Genomic DNA, 16,009 nt, shown 5'->3' on the forward strand with positions numbered 1-16,009 from the left:
GCAGCATGGCCCTGAGGCGTGAGTTTGCACAGCAGATGAAATGCACTGTGCCGTGTGCACAGAAGGCAGACGCCGAGTCAGACACTTCCGTCTGTACGGGTTTCAAGAGCAGGCAGGCGGGATCTGTGGCGGGAGAGCCCCAGGAAGCTGACCCGGGGAGGGAAACAGGGTGGCGAGGGGCTGCGTCTCCATGAGGTCTCCGTTCTTGAGCTGGGGGAGGTTGAGGTGCTGTGTTCACTTCATCGGGTTGTATGGTGAAGGTGTGTGAGCTGTCCTCTCTGTTAGCTGGGAACAGGTATTTCTGTCCTGATGGTTTACATTTACCATTGTGTGAGCCTTTTCTGTCCTTAAGAATTCTACAAAAATAGGATTATTAGCACCTGGATGTTAAAAAATGGCAAGGAAAAAAATGACTACTTTTGAAAAGGGAAAACCATTTTCTTGTGATTGACTCATTTCTTTTTAAGGCTGCAGGTTACTTGAGATTAATTACGACTGTCTTGGTTCATGTGTTTGAAGTCGGTCCTTTGCTAGTGATCTGAAGACTGGTGTTAACATGCTGAGAGATTCGTTCTCCCTCCGCAGCCCTGCCTGTGCGTGTGTGGCCGCACTCGCACGAGGAAATCTGGGTACCAGTCCGTTAGCATGTCATTCTCACTGTGCGTCTGTGTTCTGATCAGGACCTGATAGAAAACGTGGTGGCTGTGGCTGAAAACACGGCTGACGAGCTGGCACGCAGTGACGGGAGGGAGGTGCAGCTCGAAGAGGACCCCGATCTGCAGCTGCCTTTTCTTTTGCCAGAAGATGGCTATTCTTGTGATGTTGTCAGGAACATTCCAAATGGTTTACAAGAATTTTTGGACCCTTTGTGCCAGAGAGGTGAGTCTCACTATACCTGGAGTCTGAACTATGACCCGGGTTCAAGTGAGCATTGTACCGGTGTGTGTGTGTGTGTGTGTGTGTGTGTGTGACCACGGGTGTGGAGCACACACCATGTGCTTCTGGAGAAAGCCGTGTTCCAGGACGTGGAAGTAAGCGTTTCATGGTGATAGGGTCAGAAATGTCCTGCCACAGAGTTCCTGTGGGTGTGTTGCGACCCTCCCAGGGGCACTGGCTGTGCTGGCGCTGTCGTAGCCACACTTCTGTCTGGGCTGGTAGGAAGGAGAACTTCATGTTGCTCCTCCCATCGTTTTTTGTAGCCTGGGAGCTTGGCTCATCCTCTAGAACTGAATTGTCCGTGTGTGTTGCTACCAGCAGAGTTGTCAGGAACAGCACGAGTGCTGCAATCAGACCATCTCAGCTCGTACCCCAGCTCTGTCAGCTGTGACTTCCAGTCTTTAAGGTGGGCACGTGGATAGCAGGCGCTCAGGGGATCACGCTGAGGACCGGGTCAGCTGCCTGTGGAGCGCTTAGACCTGGGGCACAGAGCACATCTCCCACGTAGCGTTGGCGCTGTCGCCACTGTCGCCAGTGCGTGCGGCACCTGCTGTGGGCTGAGCACCTGCCGTGGGCTCGTGAGCCATACTCCAGCTGGTCTTGTCTAAGGGCAGTGAGCTCCCTTGTTTGATCCTATACCTGTTTACATACTCTTGTTGGAATGTGGTGATAAAAATACCACACTTACAGGGCGCCTGGGTGGCTCAGTCAGTTAAAGCAGCCGACTCTTGGTTTCAGCTCAGGTCATGATCTCAGGGTCCTAGGACTGAGCCCCGAGTCAGGCTCCCTGCTTACCAAGGAGTCTGCATGAGATTCTCTCTCCCTCTCCTTCTGCTCCTTCCCCCCAAAATACCATGCTTACACCTGAAGCACGAACTTTTAAATTAGACCACAGTTCAGTCCCAGTCTGCTACATTTTGTAGCGTGGAGCTCAGATGAATAGAAAAATAGATTCAAAATTCAAGAGTTAGTTTAAACAAAAATAATAATATCAAAATTAAGGTTTTATGTTCATCTTTGTGAATTTGGTGAGTGTGATTTTTAATTTCAATGACTATTTCACATGCTACAATAAATAGATTTTTATGTCTTTAAACGTTTTGATAGTTTAAAATTTCCATTTTACAAAGGCTGCTTCTCGTAACGAAAGGGTAGTGTGTTAGTTCCTCCACTAGCAGATGTGGCTGTAGCCATCCCAGGAAGGCTGACTCTTGTCTTCTCTCAGTACCATCCTCAGAGCACCAGAGCTGAGGTGTGTGCGTCTTCAAGGAGCCTTGTGTAAAGGAGAAAGGGGCTGGGACAGGAACCCGGGCTCCTGTCTGGGGCGAGCAGGGAGGACAGAGGTCCAGGCTGCAGTGACATCTGGGAAAGCTTCAGCCAGGCATGGGCGTCCCAGCAGAGTGGGCCTGAACTGGTCCCTGGCACCAGCGTGTGGCCTCAGTGCCGAGCCCAGGGGCATCCGTTGCTGTGTTGCTGTGCGGTCACCACTTGTCACACCTGTGGGGCCACGCCCATCAGCTGGCTGTCTTCACCACCTGGGGCACCCACGTGTGGGTTATAGCAGCAGCTCCTGGCCCCCCATCCCCCGCAGCCATCAGGTGCTTCTCTGCGCATTGCTGCTGGCTCTCCTGCCCCAGCTCTGCCCCTTCACCCCCAGGATCAGAGCACACTGGCGGCTGAGCAGGTCCCCTCCGCACGGGCTCCGCTCCCAGCCCCGTCCTTAGTACTGACTGCGATTGCGCGGCCACGCGGGTGCCTTTGTGCCTTATCCCCTTACCCCCTGTTCCCGCTGCTTCACTTGCACGCTTGTATTTTTTTTCTTTTTCTTTTTCTTTTTTTTTTTAAAAAAGATTTTATTTATTTATTCGACAGGATAGAGACAGCCAGCGAGAGAGGGAACACAAGCAGGGGGAGTGGGAGAGGAAGAAGCAGGCTCATAGCAGAGGAGCCTGATGTGGGGCTCGATCCCACAACGCCAGGATCACGCCCTGAGCCGAAGGCAGACGCTTAACCGCTGTGCCACCCAGGCGCCCCATGTATTTATTTTCTTAAGTCCCAGTCAGGTAGCCCTTTGTCTAGAAAACCTCAGCCTCCTCTTGACACTTAAGCCACTTTCCCCACAAGTGAGTCTGTGTTCTTTTGGGATATTTTTGTGACAGCACTTGAAGCGCATCTGTCCGTCTCTGGGGTTGAGCTGGAGTCCTGGGGGGCGGGCTCCCCGTACTCTCCCACGTACCTGGCATGGGGCTGCTGGGTGTCAAGTGCTCAGCAACTGCTGCTCTTCACTAAGTTCTTGTGAACGAGCACACGGGAAGACTCATTCACTAGCATTTTTGAGATGCGTATGTGTAATTTGTGGTGTGTGCACAGCTGCCGGTTTGTAATGTGTGCCATAAAGGAAATACTGCCAAGGTGGGAAGAGTGAGCTCCTGTCTCGGTGCCAAAGTTTACTCTGACTTCCCCTGAGGCTCCCCTGAGTGATTGATTTCAGAACCTGTGTGATATTTCATCATGGTCTTGGCGTCCCCGTGTTGTTCCGTACGTGTCAGATGATAACACGGCCTACTACAGAGGTGCCTTTACAAGACTTACAAAGAACTAGGTGTTTCTTTTATGACATCACTGTTTTTAATTCTTCATGCTCAATTCTTTGTAAGCCAAATAAAGAACTACTATGTGCTCTCAATTTATATTCCTTTTGTTTTGTCCTATGACACAGTTGTGTGAGAGAAACCTATAAAACCAGCGCGGACTCATACCTGATCCGAGCTGCGTTCCTTCAGCCAGGAGAGCAGAACATGTCTGCTTGTTGTGTGATCCAGCCTTGCCATTTGAAAAAATAAGAAAATAAGAAAATTGTTCATTTCAAAATCATGATAATCACAGTCCCCTCAAGTGGGGGAAGGAGAAGTTGTAGGTCATATTTTAATGAAAATGGATTGAAATAGTGATTTTTTTAAAAAAAGAATCTAAGTTTATATACTTTTAACTGCATTCTGTGGACATCTCCTTTTCCCTTTACTGCAAAAAACCTCATAAGTGCCCAAAAATAACGGGCGGGCCTTCCTCACCGCTGGAATCCAAGAGTGGGAGAGTGCCAGTGCCGGCTGGCGCCAGCTAGGGCCCTCCGCAGCCCCAGGTCCGCGGGACTAGGTGAGGCTGTGCGTGCTGGCAAGAGCCGTCACTGTGATGTCAGGCATGTGCTGTGCTCCTCGTAATTGTTTAGCTGCTAATAGTAGTAAGACCAGACCACTTTGGAGAAAATTTAAGAATTGTGCAAGGCCTATGTGATAATACGACTCTGTCAGGAAATTCCCGAGAAACACAGAATAAGAATTGACTAAATGAAAAAATGAAGTATTTTGAATTGAAAAGCTTAGTTTTGTAAAGATGTCATTTTTTCATTATGGGAATATCAGAGATACTCTTTAAAACATTATAAAATGATTCTAAAATTTATTCGTAAGAAATTTAAGTGACTTGTAAGGAAATTTGGACAGAGTCACAAGAAGGGGTCCCTCCTACAGGTCGGATCTTGTACTGCGTGAAAACTGTAGAGCCCAGGGTGTGACATCGTGGGCAGACATGTGCACTAGTGTCATTTCTGGTCTCTGTTGTGAAAGGTATTCTGGGTATTGTTGAGGAGTGCTTGGCCAGCAAGGAAGGAGTTATAGTGCCCTTCAGGGATTTCTTATAGAAGTAAGGAGAAAAGTTCTCTGAAACAAAGAGAAGGGAAGACCAGTTTCACTTTTCAGCATGGTGTTGAGTTCCACTGGACCAAAACAACTAACGAGTTTAAATGTCTGATAGTTCTGTTTTCAGAGGGAACAAATGTATGTAGAGTAGGAAAAATAAATGTCTTTAGATATGAAGCAGTTGGTATGTGATGCTGCTTCCCTCCTTAAAGATGACGTGGCTGATGTGCTGTGCTCTTCAGTTTTATAATTTGCTTGTTCTCTTCTCAGGATTTTGCAGGCTAGTCCCTCATGCACGCTCACCAGGTACTTGGACGATATATTTTGAAGGTGCAGATTATGAGAGCCACCTTCTGCGTGAGAGCACGGAGCTGGCAAGTATCGGGAGGGCCCTAGGTGGAGTACAGACTGGCCTGTATTCCTCACGGTTTGAAAATGTCACACAGACTCGTTCCTTGATTATAGTGAGCCTTGTTGTGATAGGACTATTTTAAAATCACCTTTAAATACCCATTTTATTTTAAAAAATCTGAAACCATGATTTACATATTTTTTTTTCTAGGCCATGTCTGTATGCTTTTGTCCATAAACAAATGGTATTTTTAAAAATAAAGAATATTTCCACCCATAGCTATACCAGGCTTAATGTTAATACATATTTTTAAAAAATATTAATACAATAGCCTTACAAATTTTATTAGAAAATGCTTTTCGTTAGTAGAATTATTTTCTCCTTATGGTTGGTTCTACCTTGTTTTAAATATGTATCAAATCACTTGCTGATATTTCGTATCTTTTGAAAGAGTAGTCAATCCTCGTATTTGCTAGCTTTATACATTTTATGGAAAATTCTGCTTTCCCTCCTACAACAAAGAATGTTTCCTCATGCCCTAGAACGTGACAGCAGACACAGTTGTCCTATACTACATAGGCTGCCCTGTCTCTGATTAATAGAAACAAATGAAATTTTTCCTTTTCGAACTTTGTTGTTGAGTTTCATTTAAATCTTTCACTTTAAATATCCTTCTGTAATTGCCATTTTCATCTTTTTAAGCCACTTACGGGTTAGAAGGCGCAAACAGATGTGACCGTATTTTTGTCCAGGTTCCTGTGGGTCGGGGTCAGTGTGTTACATGTGGTTGCATGTGGCCGTTTATTCACCTGTCCACCGAGTCCCAGGAGGCATGGAATCGTCCAGTGTGCCTGGGCCAAGATGTAGAGATTCTGGTGTGTGTGTGAGAACAGCCGGAAATGTTGTGAAGCTCAGAGACTTCCTTGTGCCACCCTAAAAACTGGTGCCTGCCACGTATCTGATTTCTAAGAAAACAGATTGTATAAGGTGGCAATACTTAACGTCAAGTGAAGCATGTCATGTGTGTTTTGTATGTCAAATTCCAGGTAATTATCTGTCATGACTGAGTAGCATGCTTCAGACTGGAGCATGTGTCCCCCGTGTCCAGCCGCTGGTTTAGTGATAGTAGCCCTGTCACATCGGAGCGCTGACCACGTGTACCACTGACGCAGTGACTGTGCCCCCACACGTGCTTCAGCCTCACGAGCTGTTGGCCACATCCCACGTGACCGCAGCTTCCAGCCCCCAGACTTTACAGGACAGCAAGCTCCTCCGTAGGTGGGGTCATGGGCCTTCATCCTGCCAGTGTGCTCAGAGACCCCTCGAGGGCTTTCACGTCTTCCTCTAAAAGAAAAGTGTGTCATCTTAATCCTAATCTTACTTACTTTCCTTAAAGTGTTGTCTCACTGACCTTGGTTCTAAATTAACAACCCACATGTATAATTACCACTTGTTGGCAGTGTGCCTTCGTACTTACGTGTTTGATTAAATTACCCCTTAGTGTGCACCAGTATGCACTGGTGATTTTCTTCCGTAATTTTGTTTGCTCTTTGGGTGAGGTGTACTGTGTATATACCATGTAACTTCAGTGGACAGTTCCTCATTTGCTTAGGGATCAGTTCAAGAACTGGCCTCCGTTCCTGAGCCATGACTTTATTACCCAAAGTATGTAGAGCAGTGCTGCCCGCATCTGGGGTGGTCTAACCTTAGATGACTCTTGCGTTCTCCCAAGAGACAGATGTTGGGTCATCTTTGTTACAGCGGTCTTTTCTGACCTCCCCATAGATGGTGTAAAATAGGTTTACATTTCTTCTTTAAAAAACACCTAGTAATTAATTTTGAAAGGTAGTAAAGTAACATCTTAATTTAATTTTTATGATTGGGTTTTTCTGATCTGATAGTAACGGAAGTGTAGTTTTGTTTTATAAATTAAGTTCTTTAACATTTAAATAGCATTTTTGACTAGTTTCATCTTCGCGGCTCTTGAGTCGGGAGTATTGATCCTTTACCGGGCTACTCCACGAGCAGTATCTGTAATCCTTGCTCGTTGTCTGTGCCATTCACCACAGTGAGTAGGATTGGCCGAATAGCTCATGAGTTGTCTAACCTAGAAACACTTCATTTCAGACATAAAATTAACCTTTCTTTTTGTTCTTCAGGCTCAGCCTCTGAGGAAAGAACCTGAAATAATCACTGTGACTCTTAAAAAGCAAAATGGGATGGGCCTCAGCATTGTTGCAGCAAAGGTAGGACACAGTTGGGACGTGAGTTGTCACACTTCCTTCCCGGACCTTGAGTCGGTCAGCAGTCGGCAGAGCCGAGCGTGTGGGAGCCCTTCGCTGCCCATGGACAAAGCGCGCGTGCACGTCTCTCTCTCGGGGGTGGGTAGTGGTGTTTCACAAACGTGTCCACGGTACGCAGGCTCAGGCAATGGAGGGACGGCGTCCTGCTCTGAAAACAGGAGCTGTGGAGAGTGTGACCTTGACGTCGAGCCAGTGCTGCTCCTGGGAGGCAGGCAGAGTCAAAACTTGTTGGGCCACAGCAGGCACGGGAGAAAAGGGATTCCTTAGTCTGAAACAGGAGCAAGGTCTCGCACATGGTCAGAGCGGGGCATCGGACGCCTTCTCAAGCGCTAGGGCATGGACGCGTCCCCACTCGCTCGATACCAAGGTGGACCTCTGCTTCCCCTGTCCAGGCGCTGTCTTCCAGCGGGTGTGCAGCGGGGCCTAGGAGGTCGCAGCCCTACTTGTGGGGCACTGGGAGTGAAGCGCATCCCAGCTAGCCTTAAGAGGGAGTGGTTGGGGACAAGCAGGGATGGCGCGAAGCCGGGCTGCGGGCTGTGTGTGCGTAATGTGAAACCTGTATGGCTAAGGGAGAGTGGAGTGAGGGAAGTGGTGCTCAGGTGATTCTGGAAACTCCTCATTGACGGTGAGGGGTTTGCACCGTATCTTGTAGATCTCACAGAGAAACAAAAGGGTCACGATGGAACTGACGTTTCAGGAAGCTGTGTCTGGGAAGGGCGTGGTGTGTAGGATGAATAGACTACAGCTAGGATCCCATTTGGGAATCTGCTGGCCAAGGCGAGCCTTTGTCGGATGTGGACAGGAGGACGTAGGGCACAGTGGTCTGGTTCTGAACCGCCAGGTTACGTGGGGTCACCCAAAATGGGCCAGAGCGTAGGTCTGGAACCTGTTAGCCCCTCTCATACTCCAGAGTCCCTTACTCCTGATAAGGGTCATGCTTGGGGGCTATATTTCCAGACTATTCTGATTTAATGGACCCACAACTCAGAACTTTTTGGAGTTGTGAATGGGAAGGTATTAGACATGGACTATTTTCTTTGCTTACCAACTGAATCAAATTCTCATTTTTAGGGAAAAAAACAATCAAGATGAAAAATTATCTTGCCACACTCAAATACACAGGAAAACTTTAACCTGCGTTATTTCCTGTTAGGTGTTTATATATGTGGACCTCCCTTCTAGTGCTCATCTTACTTGGGATCTGAAGTACTACTGCCTGTGGGGCAGCAGGGCCACTGTTTATTGGCAGCTCCATCTTTTCCAGCTCAGAAAGTTATGCTCTCTCTCAGTACAGAACAGCCTGTTTTCTAAAGAAGCAAGTCTGATTTACATAAGCCTCTTTGATCCTTTCCCTGGCACCCGGTAACATGTAAAGGCGTCGCATACACAGTGAGGCCCCATGTGGGTGCCGCCCCTGCCCTCCCCGCCCCTGCCCTCCCCTCTGGTCTCTGTTCTTGCCAGACAGCTGGGTGTCAGTGGGCGGTTAGGACAAGGAGATGGGCTGAAGTCACAGTCACGCCTTGATTCACTTACCTGTGCCTGTGGGTGAGAGGGAGAAGGGAGGGCACGGTCCCAGCCCTCCATTCTCCCCCAGGAATGGTTCCTGCTAAGGGTTAGATGGCAGGCAGTGGGGAGAGTCCTCTAACTGCCAGGAGGGGTCCCTCCACCTTTCTATAGACCGGAGCAGGGGAAGGAGTGAGAAAGGAGTGAGTGAGCCTGGAGGGCAGGACCCCTGAGGTCTCTACTGGAGTGCTCAGGCCAGGACCAGCGACGACAGCTGGTCCACCTGGCCTTCGCCCACACTGTGGCTGCTGGCCACGCAGCTGTGCTTCTGTCCTGGTGGTGGTTCTCTGCACTTGCTCGCCTCTTCCACCCCTACCTCTGCTGACTGCCACTCCCTCTGAGCTCCTGTCCATCCTGGTTTGCATTTGCTTTCATGCAAGGAAGCATGGGGGAAATGGTGTTCTCTCTGTAGTCAGTAGGAAGTACTTTTGTCATAAAAATAGAAATGACTCTGGAATCCTTGCAGTTACAGAAGTATTTGTAACTTGTGGTAAGAAATCATGGTAGCACGGTGACTGATTTCTGTTAGCCTTGCTTAAGTTGGGAACACACAGGATTTAGCTTCAGGTTATATAGTAGTCTTAAGAGGAGTCTTTTGTTCCTTTCACTAATACTAGAATAATAAACTCAGTGTGAAAGTAGTAGCTAATTGTTAGGGTACTGTTTATTCCAAGAGAGAATACCAAGTGCCTGTTATGTAAAAATAGAGTATAATTTTCACTTTTTAACCTTTAAGTCTCTAGGTTTCTGTTGGTGGTTTTCTCTACTGACACATTAAAAAAAAAAAAAGATTTGTAGAAAAAACTGGAAAATACCACTGTTAGCATTTCTAATTGGGATATAGGATTATAGAATTGGGGCTTCGTGGGGAATAGAACAACAAAGGAAGTTAGAAAGAAATCAGAAGATCCCCTTTTTACTGCCCAAAGCTGGAATGGAGAGCATGGGTCCTGTGTCGCATCTACAGCAGACTGGCTGGTACCTAATTTCTGAAAGTAGCGTGCTCTCCTTCCCGCCGCCTTCCCACATGGCTCCTGCTGCAGCGCCTGCCGGAGCACCTAGGATAGGGAGCACATGCTCAGTGTCTTCACCCCTGTCTCACCTCTCTTCATAGAAGGCCCCATGGGAGGGAGGCCTCGAGGGCCTGCTCCTTCCTTTCCTAAACTGGGAAGGTGACATCCCCTCCCACATTTCAGTGATTTCCGCACTGTTCTTGTTTCTGGTCTTTTTAAATACTTTCCACAGTGAAACTATAAATTTAGAACTAGAAGAAAAGTAATAATAAAAGTTTTTTGCAAAGAGATTCTAGATTTAATGCTAAGGTGGTTAATTCATTAGCTTATTAAACAGTAGATTTAATAAAACTAAGTATACACCTGGCTCTCGTGATTGTTTCTCCCACAAGAATATCTTTATCAGTACATAAACCCTTGATTACTTGAGAGGTGAGGCAAAAATAAACAGGAACGAGTGAATGACACCAGAGGTCGTTATTATCCAGGGTTATTTATTGAATGTCTAAATGCCAGTGGAGAGTGGAGATCAGTGAAGGCCTTCTTGAAGAAATGCCTTTTCAGCTGGAACTTCAAGGATGCGCGCGTACTAGCCGGGTAGAGGATGGTGGGCAGAGAATCTCAGAAGAGGGGCCGCGGGCAAAGGCGCAGCTGTGTGGCTGGAGCACTGTAGTGGGAGCAAGCCTTCCGAGGTGCATCTGGGAGAGAGGGGGCGGGACTGCGTCCCCTGCAGCAGAGTCCGCGTGCTTTTCCTGCGAGGGCCTGGATGGCAAGTATCTCTGCCTTGTGGGCCTTGCGGCCTCTGCTGCAGCTGTAGGTTGGCAGCCAGTGCGGGAGTGTGGCTGTGTCCCCGAGGGACTTAGAGTCCCTGAGGTCTTGACGTGGTTGTGCATTTTAGTATCGCTTAGAGAAGTAGCTGTTGAAGGGGGTCAGATAAAGGCACGATGAGATCAGAGTGAGGTTTCAAAAGTTTATTGTTGGTCCTTCAGAGAGCACGGGTTTGAGGGGCTCAGAAGTGTAATCAGAGCAGCAGTGGTAAGTAAGCTATCACCAGTTTCCTGGTGGAAGGTGACAGAGGCTCAGCCCTGGGAAGCGGCCACAGAGGCAGGTGGTCGGCCCGGCCACAGGGGGTAGAGCACTGTCATTGAGGTTGGGCCGGCTGTCTTGTTGCTGGTGCGCTGTGGATGCTAATGCCTGTTTGTTGAATAACAGCTTTCCCTGTGGCGGATGAATCAGCTGTGGTGGGTGAAAGAGAGGAAGAGCGGGGTGCTCCGTGCCCCTGCCCTCAGCCACGGAGCCTGTGGAAGCGGCACGTACTGAAAGCAGGGCTGGGCCAGGGGGGAGGTTTCGGCAGTGGGAGAGTCAAGTGTTCAGTTTTGCACAAGCGACCTTTGAGATCTGGGACGGCGGTCTGGCTAGATGAGTGAGGGTATTGTGTCGCAGACAGTTGGATATATGGGTATGGAACTCAAAAACTGAGAGCCAGACAGCACGCAGAGAGATGCTCTGGAGAAAGTAACTCAGAGAATACGGTCCGTTAAGTGGACGCTGTGCCCCTTGAAGACATAAACAGGGCATTAATGCCTGGTCTTGAAATGAGCGTGAATTTTGCCGTTCCCCACTGCTCCACGTAACCTGTTTTTCTCAGACTTATTTGTAATGTCTTTGGTACTAGGAAAGGAACACTCTGCCATAAAAATCAGAAGTCATTTAATGGACACGCGTTGCTAGAACAGCCCGGTGAGGCTGATACATGGCATAGGTCTGCATCAGCTATAACCATAGAGGATGTTTGTTTTCAGGGTTTCAGGAATGTGTTTTAAGTGCCAGGCAGGCCAGTGCACGGGGTGGGGGGTGTTTCAGCACGATTGGGAACTGTTGCTTCCTTTTTGCTGGGGCGCAACTCGCCTCCTGTGCTGGTCCGGTGCCGCGAGATCTACGTGTGCACCTCGCGGAGCCCCGAGCAGACCACGGCTGGACGAGTGAGAGGGGCCGTGGGAAGGCTCTGACCCGGCTCTCGCTGGCCACACGGTGCCGTGTGTCATCTCGCTCCCTCGGTGCTGCTGCGTGTCTGGCACAGAAGGGCCTGGAGGCCCCAGTAACTCTTCCTGGTGTCTGTGTAGTTTGTGTTTTCCTTAAGCTGTTGTGGTCTTTGTATTTGGCCCAGTCTTTTTTTCATGTTTTTCCTAATTAGTGTGTGGCTAGCTGCTGTGAGGCTGGACGATGTTTTGATGTTAAGCTCCCTGACGCCCCTTCCACATTGCGGTTCAGTTTTATGAAATCCAGATGATTTGGAACAGTATGTGTGTGCAGTTTACTTTTTTAAAACATTGCTTTTGGGGAAGTTTAGTATGCTGCTTCTTACTCGTCTGTGGGACAACACGGTGCTTCCTGTTTAATTTGGATTTTTAAAATACAAACAATTCCCTCTTTATTTTTCTAGCTCTTTTTAAAGTTTAATAAAGTACCAAGTGAAGGCAAGTCAGAGCTGCCTGGTTACGTAAGAGCCTGAGCGCGGCACTCGCTGCAGCCCGCGCGGCTAAATGCCGCTCGGTGTCCTCATGTCCAGCTCAGAGCTGTGCGGATCCGTGTCCTCAAAGACCAGCTCTGTTGGTTGCTGTGGAAAACGGAGGGGGGCAGACAGCTGTTTTTTTCCTCAGTTGGAGAAGCCGCTGCGGTGCTGGGATCAGAATGTGGTTCTCTGTTGTCGGAAGAGCAGGATCGCTGGTGAGTTTCCTCAGGGTGCTGTTGAGGACGTGGCTGTTCTCGGGCAAGCTCTGAACTGTGACCCTTCCAAGAGCGCGGCTGCCTCCAGGAGAACTTGTTGAAACCCACCAGCCGTTCACTGGCTCCTGAGCCCCGCGTACCGTGGCTCGTAATTACACACCCAGGGGTTGGTTGCTCTGTATTTTAATATTGCACCTTCGAAAGGTTCATAAAGTAAAAGTTCCTCTACCCTTTTTGCACAAGAAAAACACCCATGTACTCCTGCTGGTCATAATATGGTGAAGATCGCTGGAAATAATGCTGAGAGCCCGTGTGGGGCTTGCTGGGGTACAGAGCCTCTGCACCAGTGGGCGCATTAGGTGGCTTTGACTGTCTCTGAAACCCACTTTTGCTAAAAGTGAACCTAAAAATGACCATTTTTAAGGTACTTAGGATATTTTACTATTTTATTTTGAAACGAACAGTTGAATAGTGTCTTAAAAGTATTTTAGTTTGTGCTTTTAGACTATATACTGATTGTAAGTTTTTAAATCTTAATTAGCTTAGAACATAAAAAAGATTCCTTTGTCTTAAAAAGAAGATGAAAACAGTCTTTATTAATATAGCACCTTCTCACTGTTTGAAGAGTAAATTCCTGACATGAACTACGATTAAGTCCTTTGAAGAATTTGAGACCTTCATTCTCACATTCTTTAATGTCTTATTGTGACCATGAGGGAAAGACCTAGTCAAAAAGATGAAGTCAGGAAATTTGGTTCCTTTTTAAAATCAGTTTCAAAGTACCCAGTGTGACTGCAGAATTTCTTCTGTTGTATGAAATGACTAGTGCTCTCCATGACTATTGTTCATGAATTTGGAAATAATGTTTCATGTTTTTGTTCTAAAAGCAAAACAGTAAATTAAGTTATATCAAAGAATAATTTTTTACCTATTTTATAATAATGGTCTAAGTGCTAATTTCTTGGATTGATGGAATTATTGAATTTCATTATAGTAGTCACATAATAGAAACGTTAAAGCTCTGAAGCAGAATCATTTCACATGATAGGACGCATGGTAAGAAAGGATCTTTATATGGCTCACTGGATGCAGGGGATCGGCTGTGGTTGTGGAGTACCCCAGTCTGGGGAAGGTTCAGACTGCATCAGCCTCGCCCACTTGCTCTCAGCCGAGGCCTGGGAGTCAGGTCTCCTCCCTGCACGGGGCATACCTGCATGAGCAGTGGACAGAAGCCAGGAGCTCGCCTGCTGTGGTCTCGCTCCTTTCATTTCCACACCACCCTGAGGTCTTGGGAAAGCCCTGCACCCTTGTGCTCGTGCAGTGCACACACACCGCAGACCTCCTGCAGCCCATCTAGGGACCCAACTTGACTCCCCTGTGTAGTTCATTTCCTTCATTTCATAAAGAGGGAAAGGAAAGATGGGATGTGTTCTGTATTCTGTGCCAAGGGTAAGCAGTGAACAGAACTGGACCTGGAGCCTGGCTCATGGAAACCAAGCGTAGGCTTGTTTATGACACCACACCTGTCCGGGAGCACCTGGCACGTACTTCCAGGGTTGTTGAGGGTGGAATGTGTATCAAGAACAAGTTTTAAAACTGATTGTTTCAGAATTAAGGTAATTCCCACCAAGAAGAGCTTTTCAATGTTTTTAAAACCCTTGTCTGAATTTTAATACTTTACGAATCAGAACTCCTTGTCTGATGGGAAGTAAATCTACTTTCAGACCCTGAGAAGGGAGCACGTGGGCAGAGAGTTGTACTGAACATCCTGATGAGTTTTAAATACTGCTGGGCTCACAGGTCCTCCCGGCCCACTATTGTTCTGGAACCTTCAGTAAAGAGCCCACACTAGGTCTCCAGCCCTGGGAACAATAGGCTTGACTCTTTGCCGGCATATCTTCCTTCCTCCTGCTGCTGCCTTTTTTTTTTGGCTTGTGTGTTAATGATGTTTTTATGCTGTTAGTCATATCATACTCCCCCACACACTTAGTTGGCCACTGAGCGTTTGAGGCGTAGGCTCCTCCTGACTGAGTATCTGTGCCCGAGGTGAGAGGACCTCACCCTCCGTCTTCTCAAAGATGTGCCAGTGGGAGCAGAGACTAGCTGTTTGGGGGCAGCCGGTCCTCATCTGACACGTAAGCAGCCAAGCCACGGGTGCATTTCCTCGAGTTCTGGGGAATGTACGGTGTGTAGCAGCTGAGTTCTTATTTCTGCCTCAATCGTTCTGTTTGGGAACCTTTTCTGTTAACTTACTGCCATTCTTCTTCTGCCGTTTTCCACAAGGAAACCCCAGTACACTTCTGCTACACCTCTCTTCCCGGTGCCCTGCCCTCCTCTTCTTCAGTAATCCCACCTCCCTCTCCAACCCCTCCTCTCCCTTTGAAAGGAAAGAGAAGCAGATTCAAGGCGCACTTAAGATTAAATCCTAAAATCACACCTGGGATCTCTGTTACTCCATTTTAATTGCTTTTCTAAGGACTAAGGATCTAGCTTTTGCATTTCTTTTGCGTGGCCTGGCTGGGGCATATTTGGTCAACACTCTCTGCTCTCTAGGAGTTTGGAATGATATTGGAGAGCACAGACGCCAAACAGAGCAGCTCAGGCACTAGACCGCCATGTCACTCAGAGTGTCTTCGGAAGGGAAAATGTGGCTTTGATGCTTAAAAATTTACTTCTCATTAGTTTAATTAAAGTCCAAAATTGTACTTAGTGTCATTCATAATTCCTGGTGCCTGTAAAATATATAACTGCTTTTCAGGAGACCCTTTTTAAAAGGAATTTGAGGGGTACCTGGGTTGCTTGCTTCTCCCTCTCCCTCTGCTGTTCCCCCTGCTTGTGCACACTCTCTTTCTCTCTCTGAAATAAATCAATAAAATCTTTTTAAAAAATAAGAAAAATAAAAAGGAATTTGATTTGTTAAGTGGGAATGGATAATTCTGGATGATTCTGATTAATCTTTTAATTTTACAAATACAAGACTAAAAATACAGAAATACCTTCAAATACAAACTTAGGTAGCTTTAAACAAGTAATCCTTAAAATTATTTAGCCTTTCCATTTTAGTGATTATGGTTACTCTTCCCATGGTTGGAAATCAGGATGTATAATGTTATATATAATGTATATTATCTTGTGCTAAAATCTTGTTTTTACTCAGTTATCTGCATAATTATAAATTTATTGCTAGTACCCGTGGCTACTAATAACATATAGTGTGAAAAAATCTATAGTGTCAGAATGGTGGTGTCCAGTAGAATGTGTGAGCCACAAAAGTAATTTTAAATGTTGTATTAGCTACATTTAAAAAACCCTGAAATTAATTTTAATAATGTGTTTTATTTTATACAGTATCCAAAATGTTATGATTCCAACATATAGTGAATGTAAGTCATTAATGAGATAATTAGGTTCTTTTTTCCC

General features: G+C 46.9%; 1 protein-coding gene across 10 annotated transcripts in view; it reads left to right on the forward strand.

Moving 5' to 3' along the window:
• AFDN (afadin, adherens junction formation factor) overlaps window positions 1-16,009 on the forward strand; it is a 101,096-nt gene that overhangs the window by 53,225 nt on the left and 31,862 nt on the right. For all 10 annotated transcript variants that reach the window (XM_040628062.1, XM_040628056.1, XM_040628059.1 and 7 more), the window contains 3 exons: window positions 681-879; window positions 4,902-5,005; window positions 7,143-7,229. In XM_040628062.1, the coding sequence (XP_040483996.1) occupies window positions 681-879; window positions 4,902-5,005; window positions 7,143-7,229 (390 nt within the window). The remainder of the gene's footprint in view (window positions 1-680; window positions 880-4,901; window positions 5,006-7,142; window positions 7,230-16,009) is intronic.

The sequence above is a fragment of the Ursus maritimus genome, unplaced genomic scaffold, assembly GCF_017311325.1.
Source record: "Ursus maritimus isolate PB19 unplaced genomic scaffold, ASM1731132v1 scaffold_13, whole genome shotgun sequence".
NCBI classification, from domain to species: Eukaryota; Metazoa; Chordata; class Mammalia; order Carnivora; family Ursidae; genus Ursus; species Ursus maritimus.